Genomic DNA, 21,311 nt, shown 5'->3' on the forward strand with positions numbered 1-21,311 from the left:
CCTTAGGACTTCTGTTTCCCCAAATGTGTGGTTAAGAAACAGAAGGAAGGAATTTGTTAAGGTTCAGATCTAGAACATTCTCCCCAAAGCCACATATGTTCAGAGATGGGGCCTTTGGAAGGGGATTGGATTATGGGACGCTGTAACTACCTGGCTTGTAGGAGGAGGAGTCTGGCTGGGGTTGTAACCCAGGACTGGCCATCTCCTTCTCTGGCTCCTCCCTTCTCTCTCTGCTTCCTCAGGACTGGCTGTCTCCTTCTCTGGCTCCTCCCTTCTCTCTCTGCTTCCTCAGGACTGGCTGTCTCCTTCTCTGGCTCCTCCCTTCTCTCTCTGCTTCCTCAGGACTGGCTGTCTCCTTCTCTGGCTCCTCCCTTCTCTCTCTGCTTCCTCAGGACTGGCCGTCTCCTCTGGCTCCTCCCTTCTCTCTCTGCTTCCTCAGGACTGGCTGTCTCCTTCTCTGGCTCCTCCCTTCTCTCTCTGCTTCCTCAGGACTGGCTGTCTCCTTCTCTGGCTCCTCCCTTCTCTCTCTGCTTCCTCAGGACTGGCTGTCTCCTTCTCTGGCTCCTCCCTTCTCTCTCTACTTCCTCAGGACTGGCTGTCTCCTTCTCTGGCTCCTCCCTTCTCTCTCTGCTTCCTCAGGACTGGCTGTCTCCTTCTCTGGCTCCTCCCCTTCTCTCTCTGCTTCCTGGCCACCGTGATGTGAGCATCTGTGCTCTGCTCAGACCCTTCCACCATTCCCTCTCTGCTTTGGGGCCAGCAAACATAGACTGAACCCTCTAAAAACCGTGGGTCAAAATAACCTCGCCTCCTTTAAGCTGTGGGTGTCAGGTTTTATTCCCAGTGACAAGAAAGTGACTAACACAGGACCTTTCAAGGTGTTTCCCAATCTTAAAATCCTGCCACTCACTTCTGTGCCTATACAGCAGGTATAGATAATACAAACTTATTTTCCCTGATCCTTTTTTCATCAGTTTCAGAAATGTTTACCATGATCATTGCCTAAATCTTTTCTTTTGGTTAGGATAGTGCCAGCTTGAAAGAAACACCCAGGATTCTGTCCAGGCTTTCTGTCTGGGCCAGCAGGATTAGCGCCCCTTGGAGTTTATTGGAAGTGACCTCGGGCCCCCCAGACCTGCCACTCAGAATCTTCAGTGTAAAAAGATGCCAGGTGCTGTGTGTGCAGGTGAAAGATGGAGACACAACTTCCAGAAGAAGAAATGTGGTGGATTAGATAGTTTCTTACATTTCTTTTACCTCTTTAGTGTTAAATACAAGAGCCACACACCTGATTTAATTGACAGGCTCCTCCAGATGCACACAGTCACTGTAACAAGCATCTGGGCTGATCAGCTTATACAGAGAAAAAGGTTATTTTGGCTCACAGGTTTGGAGGTTTCCGTCCATGGTCAGTTGGTCCTGTTGCTATTGGCTGGGGGACAGATGGGTGGAGACAGGTGTGATAAAGCTGTTGACCTCATGACTGGAACACAAAAGAGAGGAAGAGAAGGGCCACTGGGTCCCTTTTAAAGGGTGGAGTCCAGAGACCACCAGGCAGTGCCGCGGGCTGAGGACCAGGGGCCTTGGAGGAAACTCACCCAAACCATAGCACACCAGTAAGTTTTGTTTATACAAATGGGACGCATATACTTTTGTCCTCAGAGAGACTGAAAAAAAAGTACAGAGAATCTACTCATGTCACATAATCTGAAGCTGTGGGCCTGGAAGGAGTTCACACTAAAGTCCACCCCATATCCGAATGCAGGGCCTTGGGTAAAACAGCCAGCCCCCCACCTGTACCCCAGGATCGGCTATGTCCTGAATTGTGGTTTGGCATTAACCTTCACCTCCCCCAACTCAGGGTCTCGCTGTGGGATATGGGCCCCACTCCCGTTGCAGAGAACAAAATGAGCTTTCTTCCTTGGAGAAGGGCAAATAGATTGAACTGACCAGAGATGACTTTTGCAGGTAGAAGAGTGGTGGGGAGTGTGGTTTGTTCTGTCACTGGCGTGGGATCAGAATTACCCGACAGGAGGATGCCCTGGCTGCTGCCTTAGGAACTTGCCCAGAGGACAGGGCAACTCCTGGCAAAGCGCTACACACTCCACACACACGGCGGCCCTCCTCTTCTCTTTCTGGGACTTCCCATCCGTACTGAGCACACGGCAGCTGCCCTAGACGGGAGGTTCCTGCAGCGGCTGCCACCCTTCCTGCCATCCAGTGATGCCTCTGCCCTTGCCAGCCACCTGCTGCCAGCCACATGAGAGCCTTCCCTCTCCAGAAGCCCGGGCTCGTACTGGGCCCCACTGCCTGGGAACATTTCATGCTCTTGGACATGCCCATAAGGAGACCTCCTCTGTGGCCTCATCTTCCAGGAGTTTCATTTAGACACACTTTCCTCCAAAGTCTGGGCCTTCTGAAGCTCAGTCATTGCACTCTTGGTCTCCTCCCAGCACCTCCCACAGGAGGACAATGGCGTTTGCGGCCAGGGTCTGGCTCTTGAGCAGTGTGTTGGAAGGGGTAACTGAACTGAGCAGAGCTTCACAGCCAGCACCCGGACTGCACACCAGGCCACGCAAAGCAGGCTTTGGAAGAGAGGTGCCGCTCTCGATCTCCCAGCGCCTAAGGGAGGAATCTTCAGCTATTTCTGTGCCGTCCTCATGGTCTGGGATCCTCCTCCCATCACTTTGATTTTCTCACCTTGGGCCTCATCTTTGAGATGTTTCTGGTGGCTTATACGTCACTGCGGAGTTCTTGCTCCTGCTATTGTTTTACTAAGCTCATTTTGCCTCCAGCCCAGAACAGCGAGCCTCGAGACAGCCTTGTCTCGGGCTCTTTATGGGCCCACAATGGCAGCTGTAAATACAGGGGTTTTATCATGGCCCTTAAAATAATTTAAATATTAAATAAAAACAGCCATATCATCACAGCCCAGGAAATTCTATAGAGAGCCAGCTCAGCCTCATAGTGGTCCTGAGGAATTTATATTTGTAATGCCAGGGAAAAGTTACTGAAATTCTAGCAAATAATTCCAGTCTACCGCTTCCAGTGCAGCCCATGATGAAACAAAGAGACAAACACATTATCTGCAGTTGAGGGGAGCCAGGGGGTCCAGTCAGCACCATGGCTAGCGGAACAAAGGCCATGACCCAGGGCAGAGACCAGGTTTTATTAATTCATAAAGAGGCGAGTGCTTTGAGCTTGAGTGACTGTGAGAATGTGGCTACTGTGACCTGGGCTGGGCAGGAGGCCCCACAGCACCTGTGCAATACGCAGGGAGAGGGATGCAGACAGAGTAGCAGACTCCAGTCATGGGAGCCTTTAAGTTCACAGGAATCTGCATAACGCAGTTTGAGGAAGTATCTTATGGTTTTGGTTGGTGGCTCAGCTTAGCTCTCTTGTCCCCCTGCCCTGAGACGTCATGGGTGGTTTCTGCAGGCTTAGTCTCACCCAGTGGTCTCTTGGTCTGGATCACGCTTCGTAGTTGGGAGCTGCAGGTGGAGCATCACTGACCTGTCGCATTGCTCCAAAGATACACACCAGCACCTTGGCTGGAAACACTTGCATGGCATAAAGCCAGTTGAGGGGGTAGAGTATACATATCAATACACAGAGTTAGGGCCAGGCTTAGCCAAAATGGAGACAAGTGATCTTTCGAGGAGCACCGTGCCACAAATTCCATTAGTAATACTTCTTTCAGAAAATATTTACTTCCTCTACATTTTGTTTTATTTTTTCTGATTTTATTTACATAGTATTTTTTTATTTTAAAAACAAAATGACAAAAAGTAAAAACGATGATTCAGAATTTCAAGACAAAATAATAGGAGGTTATCACTAGTTAATATATTACATATTGTTATCTTCAAAGTAGTTGTTCTGATTATAAGATTTAAACATGAAAAATGATCAAACAAACAATGAAAGCACAAACTTTTTTCTGATGAACTAACAGTGATTAGCAGTAGTTATCTATTTTGTATATATATACACACACACACATATTTACATATAATCTTTTCCCTATTTTCTTTTCTCTTTTCTCCTACCCATGTTATTTTTCCTTTCAAGCACTCTCTCTTTCATTTTCTTTTTTGTAAATTTTTTTTAAATTTTATTTTGAAAGTAGTAAAATACAACAGAACAAGACAGAATAAAGCCAACTAAGATCGTACAGTGAAATTGGTCCACAACTTCACAGCAGATTACCAGGATCACAGTAATAGGTGTCACAGTATATTTCGTTATCTTTATAATAGTTGCTTTTTCAATCATGTATATCAAAATAAAATGAAATACAGAACATTATAGAACTTATCAAAACAGAATATTGAATAGAGCAGTACCATTAATCAGAATAGAGCAAAACAGTAATAAAAATATTTGCCTTCAAAGAGATGGTAGAAGGAAATCCCCCTTATTTGCTATGGTCAACCTCCCAGGAGACGCTCAGATTTCTGGTTCCCATTTGCTAACGGGGGGGGGGGGGGGAGACAGGGGAAAGGGGGTAGGGGAAGTGGGCTGTTTGACTCTAGGCCGTGTACCAGTAGGTTCACTATTGCTTACCAGGGAGGGGAGGTGCTTGCTTGGCTTCCCAGCGTCCTAAGTTTCTCCATGGCTCGGATCTCAGGAGCTGCTGATGGTTCTCTCCCTGGAGGGGCCGCAGTCTGCCACACCGCCCTTCCCTTTCATTTTCACAATATCTATTGTACATTTTGGATGTTTACTCTTTCAGTTTTTTTACACTAAGGAGGTGATACAATATTTACATATGTGAGTCTGATTTCACTTATGAGTATGGTCTCAAGTTGCATCCCTTTACCTATAAAAGCCTCAAATTTATCCTTCTTTGTAGCTGAGTAATACTCCATTGTATAAAAATAGCACATCTTTTTCTTATTCATTCCACAGCTCATAGACATTTGCATTGCTTCCAAGATTTAGCTATTACAAATCATGCTGCTATAAATATGGGTGCACATTTTTTCTGTGGTATGATATTTTCAGTTCTTCTGGGAAAATACCCAGAAGAGGAATAATGGATTGAACAGGACCTGAAATCCTAGTTTTTTGAGAAATCTCCACACTGAATTCCACAGTGGTTGTACCAGTCTACACTCCCACCAACAGTGAAGGAGGGTTCCTTTTCCCCACAGCCCTTCCAGCATTTGTTTTTGATTGATTTCTTGATGATAGCCATTCCTTATGGAGTGAGATGGAATCCCAGTGTTGTTTTAATTTGCATTTCTCAAATGACCAGTGATGTTGAACATGTCTTTGTATATTTATCTGCCATTTTATTTCTTCATCTGAGAAGCATGTGTTCTTCAGATGCCCATTTTTGGGTTGGGTCTTTGATTTGGAGGGCCATATTCTTTTTTAATTCTTTATATGTTCTGGATAGAACATATCCAGAATTGTCTGAAGGACAGTTGGTTAAAACTTTCCCACTTTGTGGGTTTTCTTTTCACTCTGTTGGTGATTTCTTTTGATGTGCAAAAACTTTTTAATAAGATGAGATCTTAGGTTTTGATTCTTGGAAGTACTTCCTGTGTAGTTTGTGTTTCATTCATGAACTCTTTGCCTACTCCGTATCTTCAAGATTTTTACCTTGCCTACCATGTCTTCCAATAGATTTAGTGTTTCTGTTTTAATATTTAGATCTTTGATCCATTTTGACTTTAGTTTAGTGCATGGTGATAGACAAGGGTCTAATTTTAGTGTTTGGCATGTGGAAAACCAGTTTTTCCAAGACCATTTATTGAAGAAGCTCTCTTTCTTCCAGTGAACATGTTTAGCCTCTTTGTCAAAGATAAGGTGGCTGAGTGTCTTTGTAGTTGTATCTGCATATTCTAATCTGTTTACTGATCCTCAGGTCTGTTTTTCTGTCAGTACCATGCTGGTTTTATCACAGTAGCTTTGTATAATTCAAGACTGGGATTGTGATGTCTCCTGCCTTGCCTTTGTTGTCCAGGATTGCCTTTCCTTTTCTAGGCCTCTTCATTCATTCATTCATTCTCATTCATTCTCCAAATGAATTTTAGATCTGTTTCTCTAGATCTGTGAGGTCTACTAATGCTATTGCATTAAATCGGTGTAACAGTTTTGGCAGTGTGGCCATTTTCTCTGTGTTGGTTTTTCTTATCCAAGAGCGAGGGATAGGTTTCCATTTTCTGATGTCCTCTTCAATCTCCTTTGCCAGAATACTGTAGTTTTCAATATATAGGTTTTTTCATCCTTTGTTAGATTGATTCCTCCGTATTTCATTTTTTGGGATGCTATTGTAAAAGGCATTATTTCCATAATTTCTCTCTCAGTGAGTCTGTTGTTTGTGTACAGGAATGCTATTGATTTGTGAGTGCTGACTTTGTGTCCAGCTTTGCTGTTGAATTTGCTTATTTCAGTGGAGTTTTTGGGGTCTTCTGTGTACATGTATCGTGTCATCTTCAAATAATGATAATTTAACTTCTTCCTTTCCTGTCCTTATTCCTTTTATTTCCCTCTCGTCTAATTGTTCTGTCTAATGTTTCCAGCACTATATTGAGTAGGAGGGTGATAGTGAACATCCTTGTCTTGTTCCTGATTTTAGAGTGAAAGCTTCAGTTTTTGTCTATTTAGTATGATATTGGATGTTTATATTTTTTTTTCTTTCTCAAGTTTGAGCCTTGACAAACACCTTTTGTGAGTTTAACAGTGCATTTAAAGTTCTTGCTTTGGGCAAGCATGATTGTAAAATTCTTCTTTTAAATGTTCTCTAATAGTTACACCATGATCCAGATTTTTTATACACTGTCCTATAGTGTTTCCTTGTGGTTTGGGATGTTTTTGTTAATTACAGTATTTTACCTGGTAAAGTTTTCTTTATATTATCTAATATGGATTAGTGTTTTTCATTTTATATTAGTGCAAGTTATTAGAGTGAGACAGTTTCAGTTACCTTAGGGGGGTTTTGTGTCTTTGTTTTTGAGATAGTGGTCTTACTCTGTAATTCAGGTTGGCCTTGAACTAACTATGTGGCCCAGGCTGGCCTTGAACTTACAGTGAAACTCCTGCCTCAGTCTCCCAAGTGCGGAGGTTACCAGCATGTGCCACTACCATACCCAGCTCAGTTACCTGATTATAAGGAAGCAAGTGAGGTGATTCTGCACTGGGCTGTGGGGGCTGTTAGATTCTAATCTCAAATTGGAAATAGCTTTGACATTTTTTAAATGATTATTGGACATCTCTAAAATGCTGACTTCTATGAATAACTGAAGAGTTCTCCAAATTTCCAAGTTTTCCAGATTTCACTAGTAGCACTGGCATATTCTCTGGAATGAAAAAAAGAAACTGGATTAGCAAAACTAAGTATGGGGATGACCAGTTGTCCTGTAGGCCAGCACTGTACGGGAAGCTGTGTTGCTGGTTGAAGCTTCCTCCATTCCCTCCCTGATGGGCGTGGACACTCAGTTCTGCTGCTCACCAGTGCTCACTCCCTTCTGCACAGAGCCTTGAACTTGCAGCCTCCTCTTCAAATACACGCTTCTGTCTTTGCTCATGGCCTTTGCCAAGCTCAGAAGTTTCTTCTCTCTTTTCAGAGAACAGACTCAATTTTATCCTGAACCAGAACCACTGATTAGAAGTCTTTTTCAAGCGTAGCTTCTGTTCTAAATTTGGACAGCTAATTTCCAAGTCACTATCAAGGTGTCCCTTCCTTGTTTCTAAATCTTATTTTCTCAACTTGATTAAAACTGCATGAAAGTACATACATTTTCACACTTTCCTGTTGCGCTACGTAGGACTCTTCTTTTGGCTTCCAAAATATTATTTGGATCGAAAGGATTCAGTATACTAAAATAAGTCCAGCGAAATACCTTGCTTTTGAGCTTCCTTATGAACTCTTAAACCCCAGTGATTTGAGTTTATTCTAATAGTGTGCCAAGATGATGATCCAGGTACATGTATTTGTCACTTTGAGAGATCAGTGGAACAAAAAAAAATTGCAAGAATATGAAACAGCTTCATTCATGGAAGAAAATGACACTTAGTAAGATTTTGTCATTTTCCTCCCAAAATGAGCTCAACTAAAGTCTATGACTTTAGTAAACCAACTTGTAAACTGAATGCTTTAAATGAAAATTGATAATAAGTGACATAAATGTGAAGCAAATTTTAGCATTGGGGCAATTTTCAAAGATCACATTTTAAAGAGCAACTAAATTGCAGTTGCTCGGTGCATACAAATGGGAGCGTTTCCCCAGAGCCAATTTAAGCAGCTTAGTAATCAGGAAGGATTATTTCTCATTCAGTGTCCTGTCTAGTGGAACCCTGAAATGTAAAAATTATGTCAAACACATAGGTAAAACCAAGTGTAGGCTTGGATTCTCTGTTTCAAAAATGGGAAAATAGTCTACCGAGGTACCCCAGTTCACGAACACATTCCACAAAACTGTTTTTGTTTGCCAACTCTGTATCAGGCAGTGCCATGACCACAGCCCGGTTTCAGAATCATGGGAAGAGTTAAATTTGTGAGCTGAGGTTCACTGTATTCACATTTCACACAGTGAGTTCATTCCTCTTATCACAGACCCAAGATGAAGAAATCTCAGGGACAAATGGGTTCACTGAACACATGTTAATATACTATCGTATAGACTCTCAACCCACCTGGGTTCCTGGGAACAACCCAAGGAAGCTTACAGCAGTGTTTCTGATGTCCGCTCCAGAAAGTCAAAATCCTGGGTCGGCCTGGAATTGACCTCCCAGAGAGTGCCCAGAAAAGTTCCTGTGAGTCTCATAGTAACTGACCAATGCTCATTGGGCAACCTGGCTTTTTTGCCCAAGAAAGACAAAATTAGAAGATCTGTTTTCCACTGCCAAGATCCCAAATCTAACGATAGGACTAAATACTTCAACGTGAAACAACCTGAAAGCAAACCAGGGCACTGTGGGACTAGGAAACCGTGAGGAGAGCCAACGGTCTCAGGGCCACGGCTCCCTTTTTTGGGCCCGGGGTCAGTCTGTCCTCTGTCATGGTCCTGCCTTCCACTCCTCTATGCCCTTCATAGCTCCTGAGTTCACAGGGCTTCCCTCTGTAAACCACAGACAGCCTCTGAGCTCCAAGTTCAGGTCCTTGGGAGAAGGAATCTTCCGCTTTTGATCCAATTAGCTGAGGATGGGTGGGAGTCACATTATATAAGCCTCTAACACCTGATAACCTTGCTTAAGGAAGTGGAGGTCAAGGAAGTAATGGCAATATTTTCCATTTTTAAGAAGTTCCCCCCATGTCATTTTTATTTTCTGGTTCAGAACATTGTGATCCAAATTGATGTTAATGGTTTATTAGTATCTTAAAAGCATTCCCTGGAAATCAGTAATGAAAACCTTGTACTTTCTGAATTCCTTTTCTAAGCTGTTTATGATTTTGTCCAAGCTAAAATTCTAATGAGATTCCTTTAAATAGTGAGATTACTTAGTCTGTGAGGTTTGGGACAGTTGTAGTGAAAAGAATTGAAACGGCTTGTGGAGACAGACAGAGGCAGACAGACAGACTGAGAAAAAGAGAGAAAGAGAGCTGGTTGGTTAAAGCAGAAGAGAAAGCAAAGCTATGTATTTAGAGATGAGGAAGTACAATTCAGTCTCCCCATAAATGTACAAGGGGACCTCGCCACCACATGCACCCTCACCTTAGACCCAGGATCAGGTCCAGATGAACCCTGGACTTCTGTAGAGACTGGTTGTGTGCTGGGCATGGAGAGCTGATGGCTTGGGCGTATTTGAACCATCTGTGTGATTTGCTGGGCAGCTGGAGCCTGGAGACATCAGTTCTAACGCAGGACTTTTAAATGGCCTACAGAACAGCAGCCGACAGTTGAATCATTTGAATGAAGTCTGGCTTGATTATTTATCAGGAACTTGGCAATTCTAAACAGCCACAGCTTCTAATAGCTTTTAGGTTCTTTTTGGTTTAGTGGAGAGAAACAAATGAAGGCAGTACTGAAGTATTAAGACAAATGTACCATTTCAGACTCCGAAACGGTGACATTACGAAGTGAGACTAGCAGCGAGTCTGAACGCTTATGAGGGCTTACGTTATCCAACTTGAAAAATTCAAACTCTTTTAATATTTCACTTTTAAAAGGGTCTGACCTAGAACAGCAACTCATGCAACAAGGTTTTATTGAGCATCTACTGTGTTTTTTCTCAGTTGTCAGTGGAAGTCTAGACTTAAACAAAACAAAACAAAAACCAGCCAAAAATTCCAAGTTGGCAAATACTAGATTTATTTAGCTATAGATAGATTTAGCTATATATAGAAATAGTATCTTTAGTGGTTAATCTTTCCAAAATTGCATACACTGTTCTTTTAAGACAGCGTCAGCTTATCTTGATAATGTCTTAATTTTACCATACCTTATATTAATAATAAAAAAGGAAGCCATATGTGGTGGTGCATGCCTGTAATTCCATCATTCAGGGGGCTGCCTGGGTTACACAGTGAGTTCAAGGCAGCCTAATTACACAGTGAGACCTGATCTCAAACAACAAAACAAAGCAAAGCAAAAACAAGCAAACAAAAAACAAGTAATAAAGGAATTAGCTCACATAGTTTTAAACCCTCATGCTGTGCTTAACTTTTCTTTGTTGTTTTCAAGGAGCGAAGGAAATTCGGTCCCTTGGGATGGAACATTCCGTATGAATTCAATTCTGCTGACTTCTCCGCCAGCGTTCAGTTCATTCAGAATCACCTCGATGAGTGTGATATTAAAAAAGTGAGTGAAGCAGTTTCTTTCCTTTTCTGCTTTGCTCTCGCCGTCCTCAGCCGTTTGCTGGTCCCACCTCCCCTCCTTCTTCGCCCCATCAGCTTTCTTGCACACACCCGAAGCTGCCTGCCAGAGATGGAACCCAGTGTGCTGCAGAGTCCCTTGGCCTCCGTCCTGTCACACAGGTACCCAGGGCCCTGTGGGAAGAGGTGAGCTTCCGTCTAACTTGGCCTCCCTGACCTTACACTTGCCTCCTTAAAAACGAAGACAGAACTGGGCAGGGTGGTACACGCCTGTAGTCCCAGCACTTAAAAGAGTCTGTGACAGGAGGATGCCTGTGAGTTCAAGACCAGACCAGTCTGGACTACATAGCAAGCTCCTGTCTCAAAAGAGAAAGAGAGAGAGAGAGAGAGAGAGAGAGAGAGAGAAAAGAAAACCTTCCATAATTCCCTCCCTCCCAAACAAGCAAATAAACAAAACAAAGAGGTGCTATCTTCCAGCCCATAAAGAAGTTTTTTTCACTTTAGGTTACCTTTTCTTTTTTTCTCTCTGTCTGTCTCTGTCTCTGTCTCTCTCTGTCTCTCTCTCTCTGTCTTTGTCTCCCTCTTTCTCTCCCCCTCCCTCCCTCCCCACTGTCTCTCAGTGATGCTCAAGGGTAAATGGCTTTGGCTTTCATGCTGTCAGTACTGGGAATTCAACCTAGACACTTGATAGACATGTGCTCTACCACTGGGCTACACCTGAGCCCTTAAATCACTTCTTGACTGTTCTGCTCATCCGTGCTGTCATTTCTGATACTGTCACTCATTGTCATGGGGCGCTTCCCAGTTTTCAGAGGACTCCCAGATGCTCCTCATTTTGCCTTGATCACCCATGAGGTGGTGAAGCATCGCTATGATGTGCATTTTACTGATGAAGAACAGAGAAGAGACGCTGAGTGTCCTCCTCAAGGCCATGGAGCTGAGAATGCAAACCCAAGTGTCCCTCCCCTTCCATGTTACACAGGGTTGGAAATGTGGTTTCCTCATGATCGTGAAAGTGAGAGCTGTATCGCCATCTGGAAGGGGGCCCAGATTCTGTGGTGAACACATGAAATAGTGTTTGTAAGACACAATGGTGGTGCAAACAAGGGCCTCCTAATACCACTTTTCCTGCCCATCCCTCTCTGCAGCCCGTACTAAGCCCTCACAATAATCACAGACTCTGCAGTACCAGCTGGTGTTGGTGAGCCATGGTGAAGGCTTCCTTAGGCAGGAAGAGACTCTAGATCCATTTTCCCCTGAAATGACAGAGGAATATTAAGTTAAAAGTATGGCAATTTGATGCAAAAACATTACATCATATGGGTTCAGCTTTGTGTGGTTATTTATCATGTTGGTATATACAAATCCTGGTCACTTTGAAATAGCTGCTTTGAAAGACAACCAAGCTGGGAAATAAAATTTTAACTGAGAAAAAAAACCACTAAGAATGGCAGATCTTCATTTCTCCTACCCAAAATGCATTGAGGGCTTTAAAAACCCGTTACTGTCTGAAATATATTGATAATATGATGGCTATAGAAATGAATAAGTACTTTTTAATGTAGTTTTAGCTCACAGGATGAAATGCAAAGCATTGCGTTGTAGGAAAATCCCGTGAGTACTTTTCTTCTTGTTCTCATACTGATTTCAGGAAACACATGGCTAGGAAAGCACACTGAAGCACTGAATACTTGATTTCCCTCCTTCTTCACTAAACACCACTTTTTCTCTCTGTAATAACTTGGCGTGACTATAATAACTGTTATAGGTGATTACAACCCCAGAGTGAAAAAAAAGACTTTTTTCTCCTATTTTAAATACTCTGTGGGCATCATACCTGCTAGGGTTTTCTCTGGTGAACAAACAAGGCAAGTAACAGTATAATTTTAGACACAGTCTAAGGGCTAGGTAAAGCCCTGAGATGCTCATTTGGATTGACAGTGAACTATCCTTTTTTATTTTAATAAAGGGTGTGTCATGGAGCACAGTTCGGTACATGATTGGAGAAGTACAATACGGAGGCAGAGTGACCGATGACTTTGATAAACGTCTACTTAATTGCTTTGCCAGGGTAAGTCAATTTAAGAAAAAAGAAGACACAGAGACACATTTTTATTGAATTTCCCTTTTGAACAAGAATGCTTTCTGTTTGTAATGGGCTTGCCAAACTTAAGGGGGATCCAAGTGCACACCTATGATCCCAGGACTTGGGAGCCTGAGGCAGGAGGATCACTGTAAGTCTGAGGTCAACCTGGGCTACAAAGTGAGTCAAAACCAGGCTGAACTGCATAGTGAGACCCTGTCTCTAAAGGTTAAAAAAAACCTTAAAGGAGAAAAAAGCATGAAACAAACAGCCACTAAAAAAGGATGAGTCAGGGGCCACCGTCCCCCTTACCACCCACACCCCAACAATAGCAGCAGCACTAACTAGCAGTTTACTTGCAGTGCCCTGAGAGCTTCGGTCGGTGCTCAAGGGTCTGTGAAGCTGCTTCTGTGCCTGCCCGGGTCTCCCTGCTGCCCTCCCCCCCCCCACACCTTCACTGCTGTGCCTTTTCCTGAACGCAACATTCACGTGACTTTAGGACCCAAAATAAGGAGTAGGGGAATGCATTAGAATCTCAGCTTTCTCACTTTTTGTGTTAGGACAGACAGTTGAAAATCGATGAAGTGTTCATTTTCCCCTGTCTATAACCAGTGAAATCCACATCTCACTTGCTGGTAAACATTTTCTAGAGAAGAGGAATTCTTAGCAATTACAGCTTTCATGTCGAAGGTGAACACTGTGAATAACCCCTATCAGCCGCGAGCTCTTCGTGAGGATGCTGATGTGTATGTTAGAAGCAGAGAGCAGGGGCTGAAAACACAGCTTAGTGGTAGAGCTCTGTGAACCCCACACTGTGCCCTGAGCTTGATTCTCAGCCTTGGGAGGAGAGGGAGAAGCAAAACTAACCAAACAACAGCAACAAGAGCGATCTGCACTATCTACGTGGAAAAAGAATACGGGAGAATTCTTATGATTGCTGAATTCTTTATATTAGGAACTATTTTGTTAATTTTCTCTTTCTATACAGATTTTCTGAGTTTTTTTTCTTAACAAAATTAGAGCCTGAACAACAAAGTACAAGATTCTAGGGTATTTTGGTAAACAGGTGGTTGACCTGAGATCTGAGATTGTTAAACATATTTTTGCATAATTTGGGGGAAGCTGTATGCAGACAAAGATGAACAAGAGTTGGGGAGGCCATGTGGGGGTGGAGCTGTGCTGCTTGGAGGTTAAACGGGTACAGACTTCTTGAAGAATGACCCAGTGATACATGGTGAAATGGAGTAACCCAGGCAGATACAGCCTGGCAATGGCTTGGGAAAGTCCACAGATGGGCACATACAGAACCGTTCATGGAGGCATCGCATAGAGCTGAAGAAGAAAACCATCATATTTGGTTTCCCTAGAAACAGACTCTGACATGGAGATTTGCCTTCCCCCATTCTGCTCTCACCCACATAACAATCTTGGCTGAGGGGGCCCCCTTCACCCAGGGCAGTTGCTGGGTAGGGACAATATTGTGAACCCAAAACTCTAGATGTGACTGGGGGAGGTGGAGCTTAGGCCCTGAAGGAGCATCAGGACCATATGACAGTGTCCATTACAAAATCTTAAGAGAACAAGACGTAGCGGATGGGCACAATCCTGCTTACCCTGCCATGGACTGTTTCTCCTCCTCGATGCCTCTCTGCCATGCTTTCCTGCCTTGTAGACTGAAACCTATAAACTGTGGGCCAAAACAAATCTTTTCTCTCTTAACTTGTGGATGTCAGGTATTTTGACCCAAGGAGCAGGGAGAAAGTAACTAAGACAACATTCCAAAAAATATAAAATATCTACTTACAAGAATACATTTAAGAGTCTGGGATCTAGCACTGTGCGTGGATGCCCACCTTCTGGCACGTGAGCTAGAAAACCAGAACTACCATCTCACAGCCCTCCCCTACACCGGCCCCTAATTGACCAGCTTATCCAAAGAAACAGGCTGTGTTGATAGCTATGAGGTGAAATGCAACCGGATGCCTGCGGTGCTTTGGTGTTTCACTGACACTGCAGGTCTAGGGCCAGTGGTCTGATCATGGGTCCAGAGGGTAGTGGTACTCTGTGTGGCATCTGGGGGGACTCCTGCTGAGGGCTGCAGCCATTGTTGATTCCCTACAGTCTTGTTTTGAAGTCCTGTATCGTTTTGGTTGTTTCGTTGGGTTGGGTTTTATTTTCTTTTGTTTTGTTTGATTGTTAAACCCAACGGCAGGAGCAGCTATTTCCAAGATAGCAAGATATATTATGGTAGCAATTTTGGCTTGTTTTGAAGTCCTTTATTAATTCATTGTCTTGTTTTTATTGTTTCTATTCTATTCTGTTCTGTTTGATTTTTACTATGTCCAAAGTTATCTGCAGCTAGTTCGAAGATGTCAAAAGGCATTATGGTTAACTATTGTTGATTTTGTAATGTTTTAGGCCTATATCTCTCACACTGGTTTGTTTTGATTTGCTTTATTCTATTTTATCCTCTTTTAAACTAAAAAAAAAAAAAAAACAAAAAAAAAACAAGAATATGTTTAAACAGTTGTGCAAATACAGAAGGATGAATGAGCCATAAACATACACTGTGATGAATTCATGATGACTTTAACAACCAGGGCTGAGCTGGGTTGGCCGTTGTGTGTGCAGTGTTTTACACCCCATCTTGTGCCCTTCCCTTGCCCTCCTGGCAGAAGGAGGATCCCCATTCCTTATGGTGGGAAGGATGAGGATGGGTCACTGCTGAGGTGGGGGAGAGGAAGTTTGGGATACTTGAAGAGAGAATCTAAAGTATAAGTAGTTCTCTGAGAGCAGGACAGGGAGTGTGTGGCCCTGTTAGAGGCCATCTGCCCAACCACTCCACATAAGTCCCTTGGCAAGGTGCTGGGTATTCTGGCTGTCTGTGCCCCTTCCTCTGCCAGTAAGCATCATGGGAACTCGACACACTAGAAACTTCCCAGGCCCAGGGTTGCACAGTCATTCAAAGCAGAGACCATTGCATTAAATTTCCAAAGACATCCAAGCCTTACCTGAAAAGCAGGTGTTTTTGTTTCCAACAAAACTTGCCTCTCAGTTTTATAAAATATGTATCTACTTTCTTGAGTTCAAGAAAACCAACCACCGGGGCTGAGGATTTAGCTCAGTGGCATAAGTGCCTGCCTTGCAAGCAGGCGGTCATGAGTTCGATCCCTGGTACCGATAAAAAGGAAAAAGACAAAAAAAAAAAAAAAAAAAAAAAAAGCCAACCACCTCTGCAGGTCTTTGTTCTGTTGAAACTGCCTTACTCTTGGGTGGCTGGAACCTTTCAGTTAGCTGGCAAAGAAGGGGGCCCACCTCAGAACTAGGGCTGGCTCTGGGGTACAGCGGGGGCCACCAGCTGAGCCAGGAATGTGGGGAGGGAGGGACCTAGGCACTGTTCTGCTCCCTCAGCAGCCTGCCCCATCTGATTCCAACTTGCGACCCAGCCCGCCTTCTGTCCTCTTCCTCTTCTCCTTACCCGGACAGCCATCAACTGGGCATAGGGGACAAGTCAATCAGGCTCAGCCACTGCCTGCCTCCGAGAGGCCCAAGATCTTGAGTCCCAAACCCTGGGCTGGCCTGAACCAGGACTGCACGCTGGGGCTTCTCTAGGCTGCTGCTGAGTGCCAGCAGCCTCCTCCCCTCAGGTCACCTGCCCTTGTAAATCATCTGGCCCTGGCTTCTCGGACCCTGTCCTCCGCAGTCACTGCCTTAAATGGAAAGTTCATCCCACTGTCGTCCACCCCTTACTCCTGAGCAGCTTTCCTGGGCTCCTTCACTCCCCCTCTCTCTGAGGACCCGCAGTGGCTTCCACGCCTTCATTGTCGGACAGTTGGTCGCCCACTCCTTTATTCTCCTCCCGTTTGCTCTCTGCCCTCCTCATTGCAACCTTCTGTCTGTCCTTGGCCTCTTGTCCCTCTGTCTAGCTCAGGCTTGTACCAGGTAGCCCCTCAATAACCAGAGAGCTAAGCAGCAGAAACCCTCTTGAACAGGCTGCAGAAAGAACCCCAGGACCCGCATCCTGCCTTCCCCAGCCCTGGCTCCTCTGCAGCCTGGTGCTCACCCTCCTCACCACAGACCTCAAGCTGTCGCCACTTTCCCCAGCACCAGCTGCCTTGGTGGGGAAGCGGTTCCACTGCGAACCAGTGCCTTCAGGTTGTACCCTTTGTCCCTGCGACCTTTACTTTGGGGCTTGTCTTTGACCCTGTTTGTCTTCTGTGTCCTCTGCATCTTACTGGGTGCCTCCTCCAGAGCGATCAGTTGTGGAATGTTCTTATTCAAGGGTGGTTGCAATGTCAGCTTTCTGTTACTGTAACAAGTACCTGAGATAAGGTGCTTGGAAACAGAAGGTTTATTGCAGGACTTCGGGAGGTTTCGGTCCATGATCAGTTGCCTTCCTTGCTTTTGGGCCTGAGGCTATGAGAGCAGCACCCCATGGTGGGCAGCATGTGGTGGACCAAAGCGGCTCACACACGGCTGAGTACAAAAGCGAACGAGGAAGGGGAGGGGCCTCTGCTGAGGCTCCGCCTCTTAAGGGTTCCTCGGCCTCCCGGCAGCACCACAAGCTACAGTCATTTTAGATCCAGTCTGTAGCAGCTGCTGACCTCCACGGGTACCTGCTGGACTCTTCCAAAGTAATTCCAGGGAGACTTCGCCATAGTCTGTGTTTTGACTGTAGCCCGAAACAGCCCCTAAGTGCGGTAAAACTCGGCTACTTGTGTGTATTGAATCCAGCCATTTGGACATGTGTAAGCAGAGTAATGGAAAACAGGAAGAAGTTTCGTCTTGCTCTTGTAGACATTCATTATCTGGCAGCATGGAATTCACCGTGCTCCGTGTGCCGAAGACCCGAAGCCTCTGCTTCCCTGGGGTGTCTTCCCCCAATTGTCAGCAACATCACCCACAATCCAATATTTCTAAGCAATGACTATGCTATAGCACTGTGCTCCTTAACGACTGTCAGTTTCCTTAAATTAAGCTCGGTCATCACCCTGACATTCAATCAGCCACACACCGTGACCTCACCTCTCCTTTCCTATCTGATCTTCTACCACTATATCTACCCTAGCTGTGGTTACATGTGCATCAGTTATTCTATGCCTCTGCTTGTGTGGCCTCCCCAGGGCCCCGTTCTCTTGTCAAAATACTCTGCTCTAAAATTTCTCTCTGAAGTCACCTCCTTGGTAAAGCCCTGCCTGACGTCCACCTGGCCATTTTCTTTCTTTTTTTTTTTTTTCTTTCTGCCGTAATCTTCTTTAGAACATGGCTTATTTCTATTTCCTTCAGGCTCTCACCTTAGCACACTTTGTATCATGGTGGTTACATAATTGGCTTAGCCGTATCCTGCATCACACGCTCCTCAAAGGAAGGCATGGTGTCTTTGCATTCTGTTCTGACACAAAGCTTAGTACCATGCACTCACAAGTTGAATAGAACAGAACCAGAGCAAATAAGGCAGTAGAGGCAAGCAGGTATTTCAGCGTAATCGCCAGGCTTCAGAGAGCTAACATAGGCCAGGGAGAGGCTGCGTGGCTGGCTGGAGAGAGGCACAGTCACCGCTGTGGCCTTCAACTCGGTCCGCTGGTGACTCAGGCACTGTGCCTCCATCCCCACTCCCATCTCCCATTATTCTCCTCCCTGCTGGGAAAATCGCTGCATGGGACGCTGAAGTCACTGCCTCGCGTGTAAGCTTTCAGCACCATTTCCCCCCATTCACACCAAGTACGTATTTGTTCTCTCACCGGTTTGTGGCAGATAATCCATGTGGTGTGAGAAAGGGTGTCTAAGGCGAACACCATGGCAGGTGGGCGGAGCCATTTGCCTCTTGTGGACAGGGACACAACTTAATTAAGGAAGGAGGCTCTCGGGCTCAGGGTGGGAGGGCAGTTGTGCCTAGGGACCAGGGTTTCTGGCTGGGTCCTGCCTAAAGCTGTGCCCATGCTTCACCCCTTGGCAGCACGCAGGGTAATGTAAATGCCCGGGGATCTCGGTGCCTGGCTGTAGGTCCCATCTGCTGACCCTGTGGTGTGGGACTTGACAGTGGTCAGACCGCTCCACTAGGGACCAGCTTGCCCCCCTGCTCTGAAGCTGCAGCAGAAGCTTCTGCCTCCTCACCGCCTAACTGCTATTGCATCGCGGTCTCTCTTCCTTTCCGTTATGTTCTAATTATTCTATCAGGGGTTCTGTGAAGATGCTTTCCAAACCAATGTAAAAAGGAAAAACCCTATTAAGATGGAAATAAGTCAGCCCTTCTCCCTCCACAGTGGCAGTTTTCATTTAGGTGCTCATCAGTCCCCTGGTTTATTTTCTCTCTCACACGCAGGTCTGGTTCAGTGAGAAGATGTTCGAGCCGTCATTCTGTTTTTACACCGGATATAAAATCCCTGTGTGCAAAACCCTGGACCAGTACTTTGAGTACATCCAGTCACTGCCGTCCCTAGATAACCCCGAAGTCTTTGGTCTTCACCCTAATGCTGATATCACGTAAGTTCTCGATTTGAAGGGTCGTTTGTAACCCAGCCTGGCAAAGGCAGTGCATTTCATTTTCTCTCTTAATCTCTCTCCTTTCCCCTCTTTTTATTTTACCGTGAAGAATGGCATTGCTTCCTGTCTCCCAATTACAGCCGTGTCACATCTTGGCCTGCTCTCCCCTCACTAAATCCTGCTGCTCCTGTGTTTATGACAACCTTAAAGCTCTAATTTATGCATTGATTACTCCTCCTCGGTCCTGTCATAAAACCAGTTGGTGTTATTGGTATTGATGCTCTCCATGGATAGGAATGTAGTCTCTCTGCTCCTTATCTCTTTCTCCAACAAGCCATTAAAAATACAATGCTCATAAGTGGGATCTAAAAGGGCCTGAGCGAGCTGGGAGGTGATGACTTCGTCATGAACTGCCCAGGGTAGGCACACGGCAGTGAGCACCAGGCACACGCAGCCAAGGCTTCAGAGAGCTAACACAGGCTGGGGAGAGGCTGCATGGCTGGCTGGAGAGAGGCACAGTCACCAATATGACCTTCGCCTCAGGCCGCTGGTGACTCAGGCACTGTGCCTCCATCCCCACTCCCATCTCCCATTATTCCCCTCCCTGCTGGGAAAATCCTCCATGGGACACTGAAGTCACTGCCTTGTAAGGTCCCTGCTCCTGGAAGAGATAAGAAATGCCACCCCCCCACCCCCCCTCCCTGGGCCACCAACCCTCTGGATAAAGTCTCTCTAATCCTGTCTTTGGAGATCACTACCTTCGAGAAGACCAGACTGTCTGAATGCCTGGCCGACCCCCTCCTTTCAATGGGCATCGTCTCTGTGGCCTCTTGGTGTGTCCTATGGGGAGCAGAGAAGGCTTGGTGGCAGCTCTAGCTGTTATTAAAGAGGCTGTGTTAAGTTAATTGGGAAGGGAAAGGAGAACAGAGTTAAAATGAATTCTTCAGGGTCAACTTATCTGCAATCAACTTATCTGGAAGAGGGTGCAGCGTGAAGGGACTGTGAGTGGAACACACCCCAGAGCCTTCCTGAGATCCTGGCTCACTCTGGGGCAAGGTCAGGGTGCCCTAGAAATCCACCTCCAACTGCAGACCTTGGCGTCTGTCTTGTGACGCCTGCCTGGCCAGCCCCAGCTCCCCCACCTCCCTATTTTTCATCCAGGCCCCAAAACTCCCAAACAAGGCAACTTGCACTTCCTGAAATCTCTCCTCCCACTCTCTTCCACTCTTCGGCTAAGATCATGTGACTCACCCCTTTACCTCTTCCAGTCTTTATTTAAATATCACTTTTCCAGGGACTCCTTCCATAGCTACCCTATTTTCAAATTGCAATCCTGTCCCAACCCCTGCTTTTTTGTATAGTTCATATCACCAGCTGACATGCACTGTATTTTACTTATTTTATCTGCCATTATTTATCAACCACCACAAAGGCTTTAAATTCCATTGCACCTAGAACTTGTGTCCATGTTCACCACAGTCTCTGCGGTGCTGGCATATACCTGGTGCTCCAGAGCTGTTTGTCGATAGAATCGATGACACTGAATCCTTCTAGATTGCCAGGAATCTGATCGCAGTGCTGTTAGTCAGAGTAGAACAGTCCCATGATTTCATGTGAGTGGGCGGAAAAACAGTGAGCAAGTCTCCCCGCATTTAGAGATTTGTCATTGTATCTTCAGGTGTTCTGGCTCTGAACTTGGGTTCTATCCTTGACAAGAGCTTGAGAATCTGATCCTATCAGGCTTTGAGTCTTCTCAAAAAGCACATGATACAAAGCCGAAAACCTCTCACTCTGGTGAAAACCACTCACTCTATCTTGGTTGCCAGAGGAAATAATAGTCACCAGCTCTCAATGCATATGAACCAGGGCTAGAATAGTGCAGAGAAAAACAATGGTGTAAATGAGATTGAAGGCTCTTGAGCTTCTTATTGTGAGCGATTATGGATCCTGGGGAAGATTCCGGTGCATGGGCCTCACGTTCCA

The 21,311-nt window shown here is 45.2% G+C and overlaps 1 protein-coding gene across 5 annotated transcripts in view; it reads left to right on the plus strand.

Annotated features, from left to right (window-relative positions):
- Window positions 1-21,311, plus strand: part of Dnah8 (dynein axonemal heavy chain 8) — a 254,705-nt gene that overhangs the window by 200,059 nt on the left and 33,335 nt on the right. For all 5 annotated transcript variants that reach the window (XM_063238969.1, XM_063238971.1, XM_063238973.1 and 2 more), the window contains 3 exons: window positions 10,632-10,748; window positions 12,732-12,833; window positions 19,168-19,328. In XM_063238969.1, the coding sequence (XP_063095039.1) occupies window positions 10,632-10,748; window positions 12,732-12,833; window positions 19,168-19,328 (380 nt within the window). The remainder of the gene's footprint in view (window positions 1-10,631; window positions 10,749-12,731; window positions 12,834-19,167; window positions 19,329-21,311) is intronic.

The sequence above is a fragment of the Cavia porcellus genome, unplaced genomic scaffold (genome assembly GCF_034190915.1).
Source record: "Cavia porcellus strain 051 isolate PalLab524CR breed Dunkin Hartley unplaced genomic scaffold, mCavPor4.1 scaffold_28, whole genome shotgun sequence".
Taxonomy (NCBI): domain Eukaryota; kingdom Metazoa; phylum Chordata; class Mammalia; order Rodentia; family Caviidae; genus Cavia; species Cavia porcellus.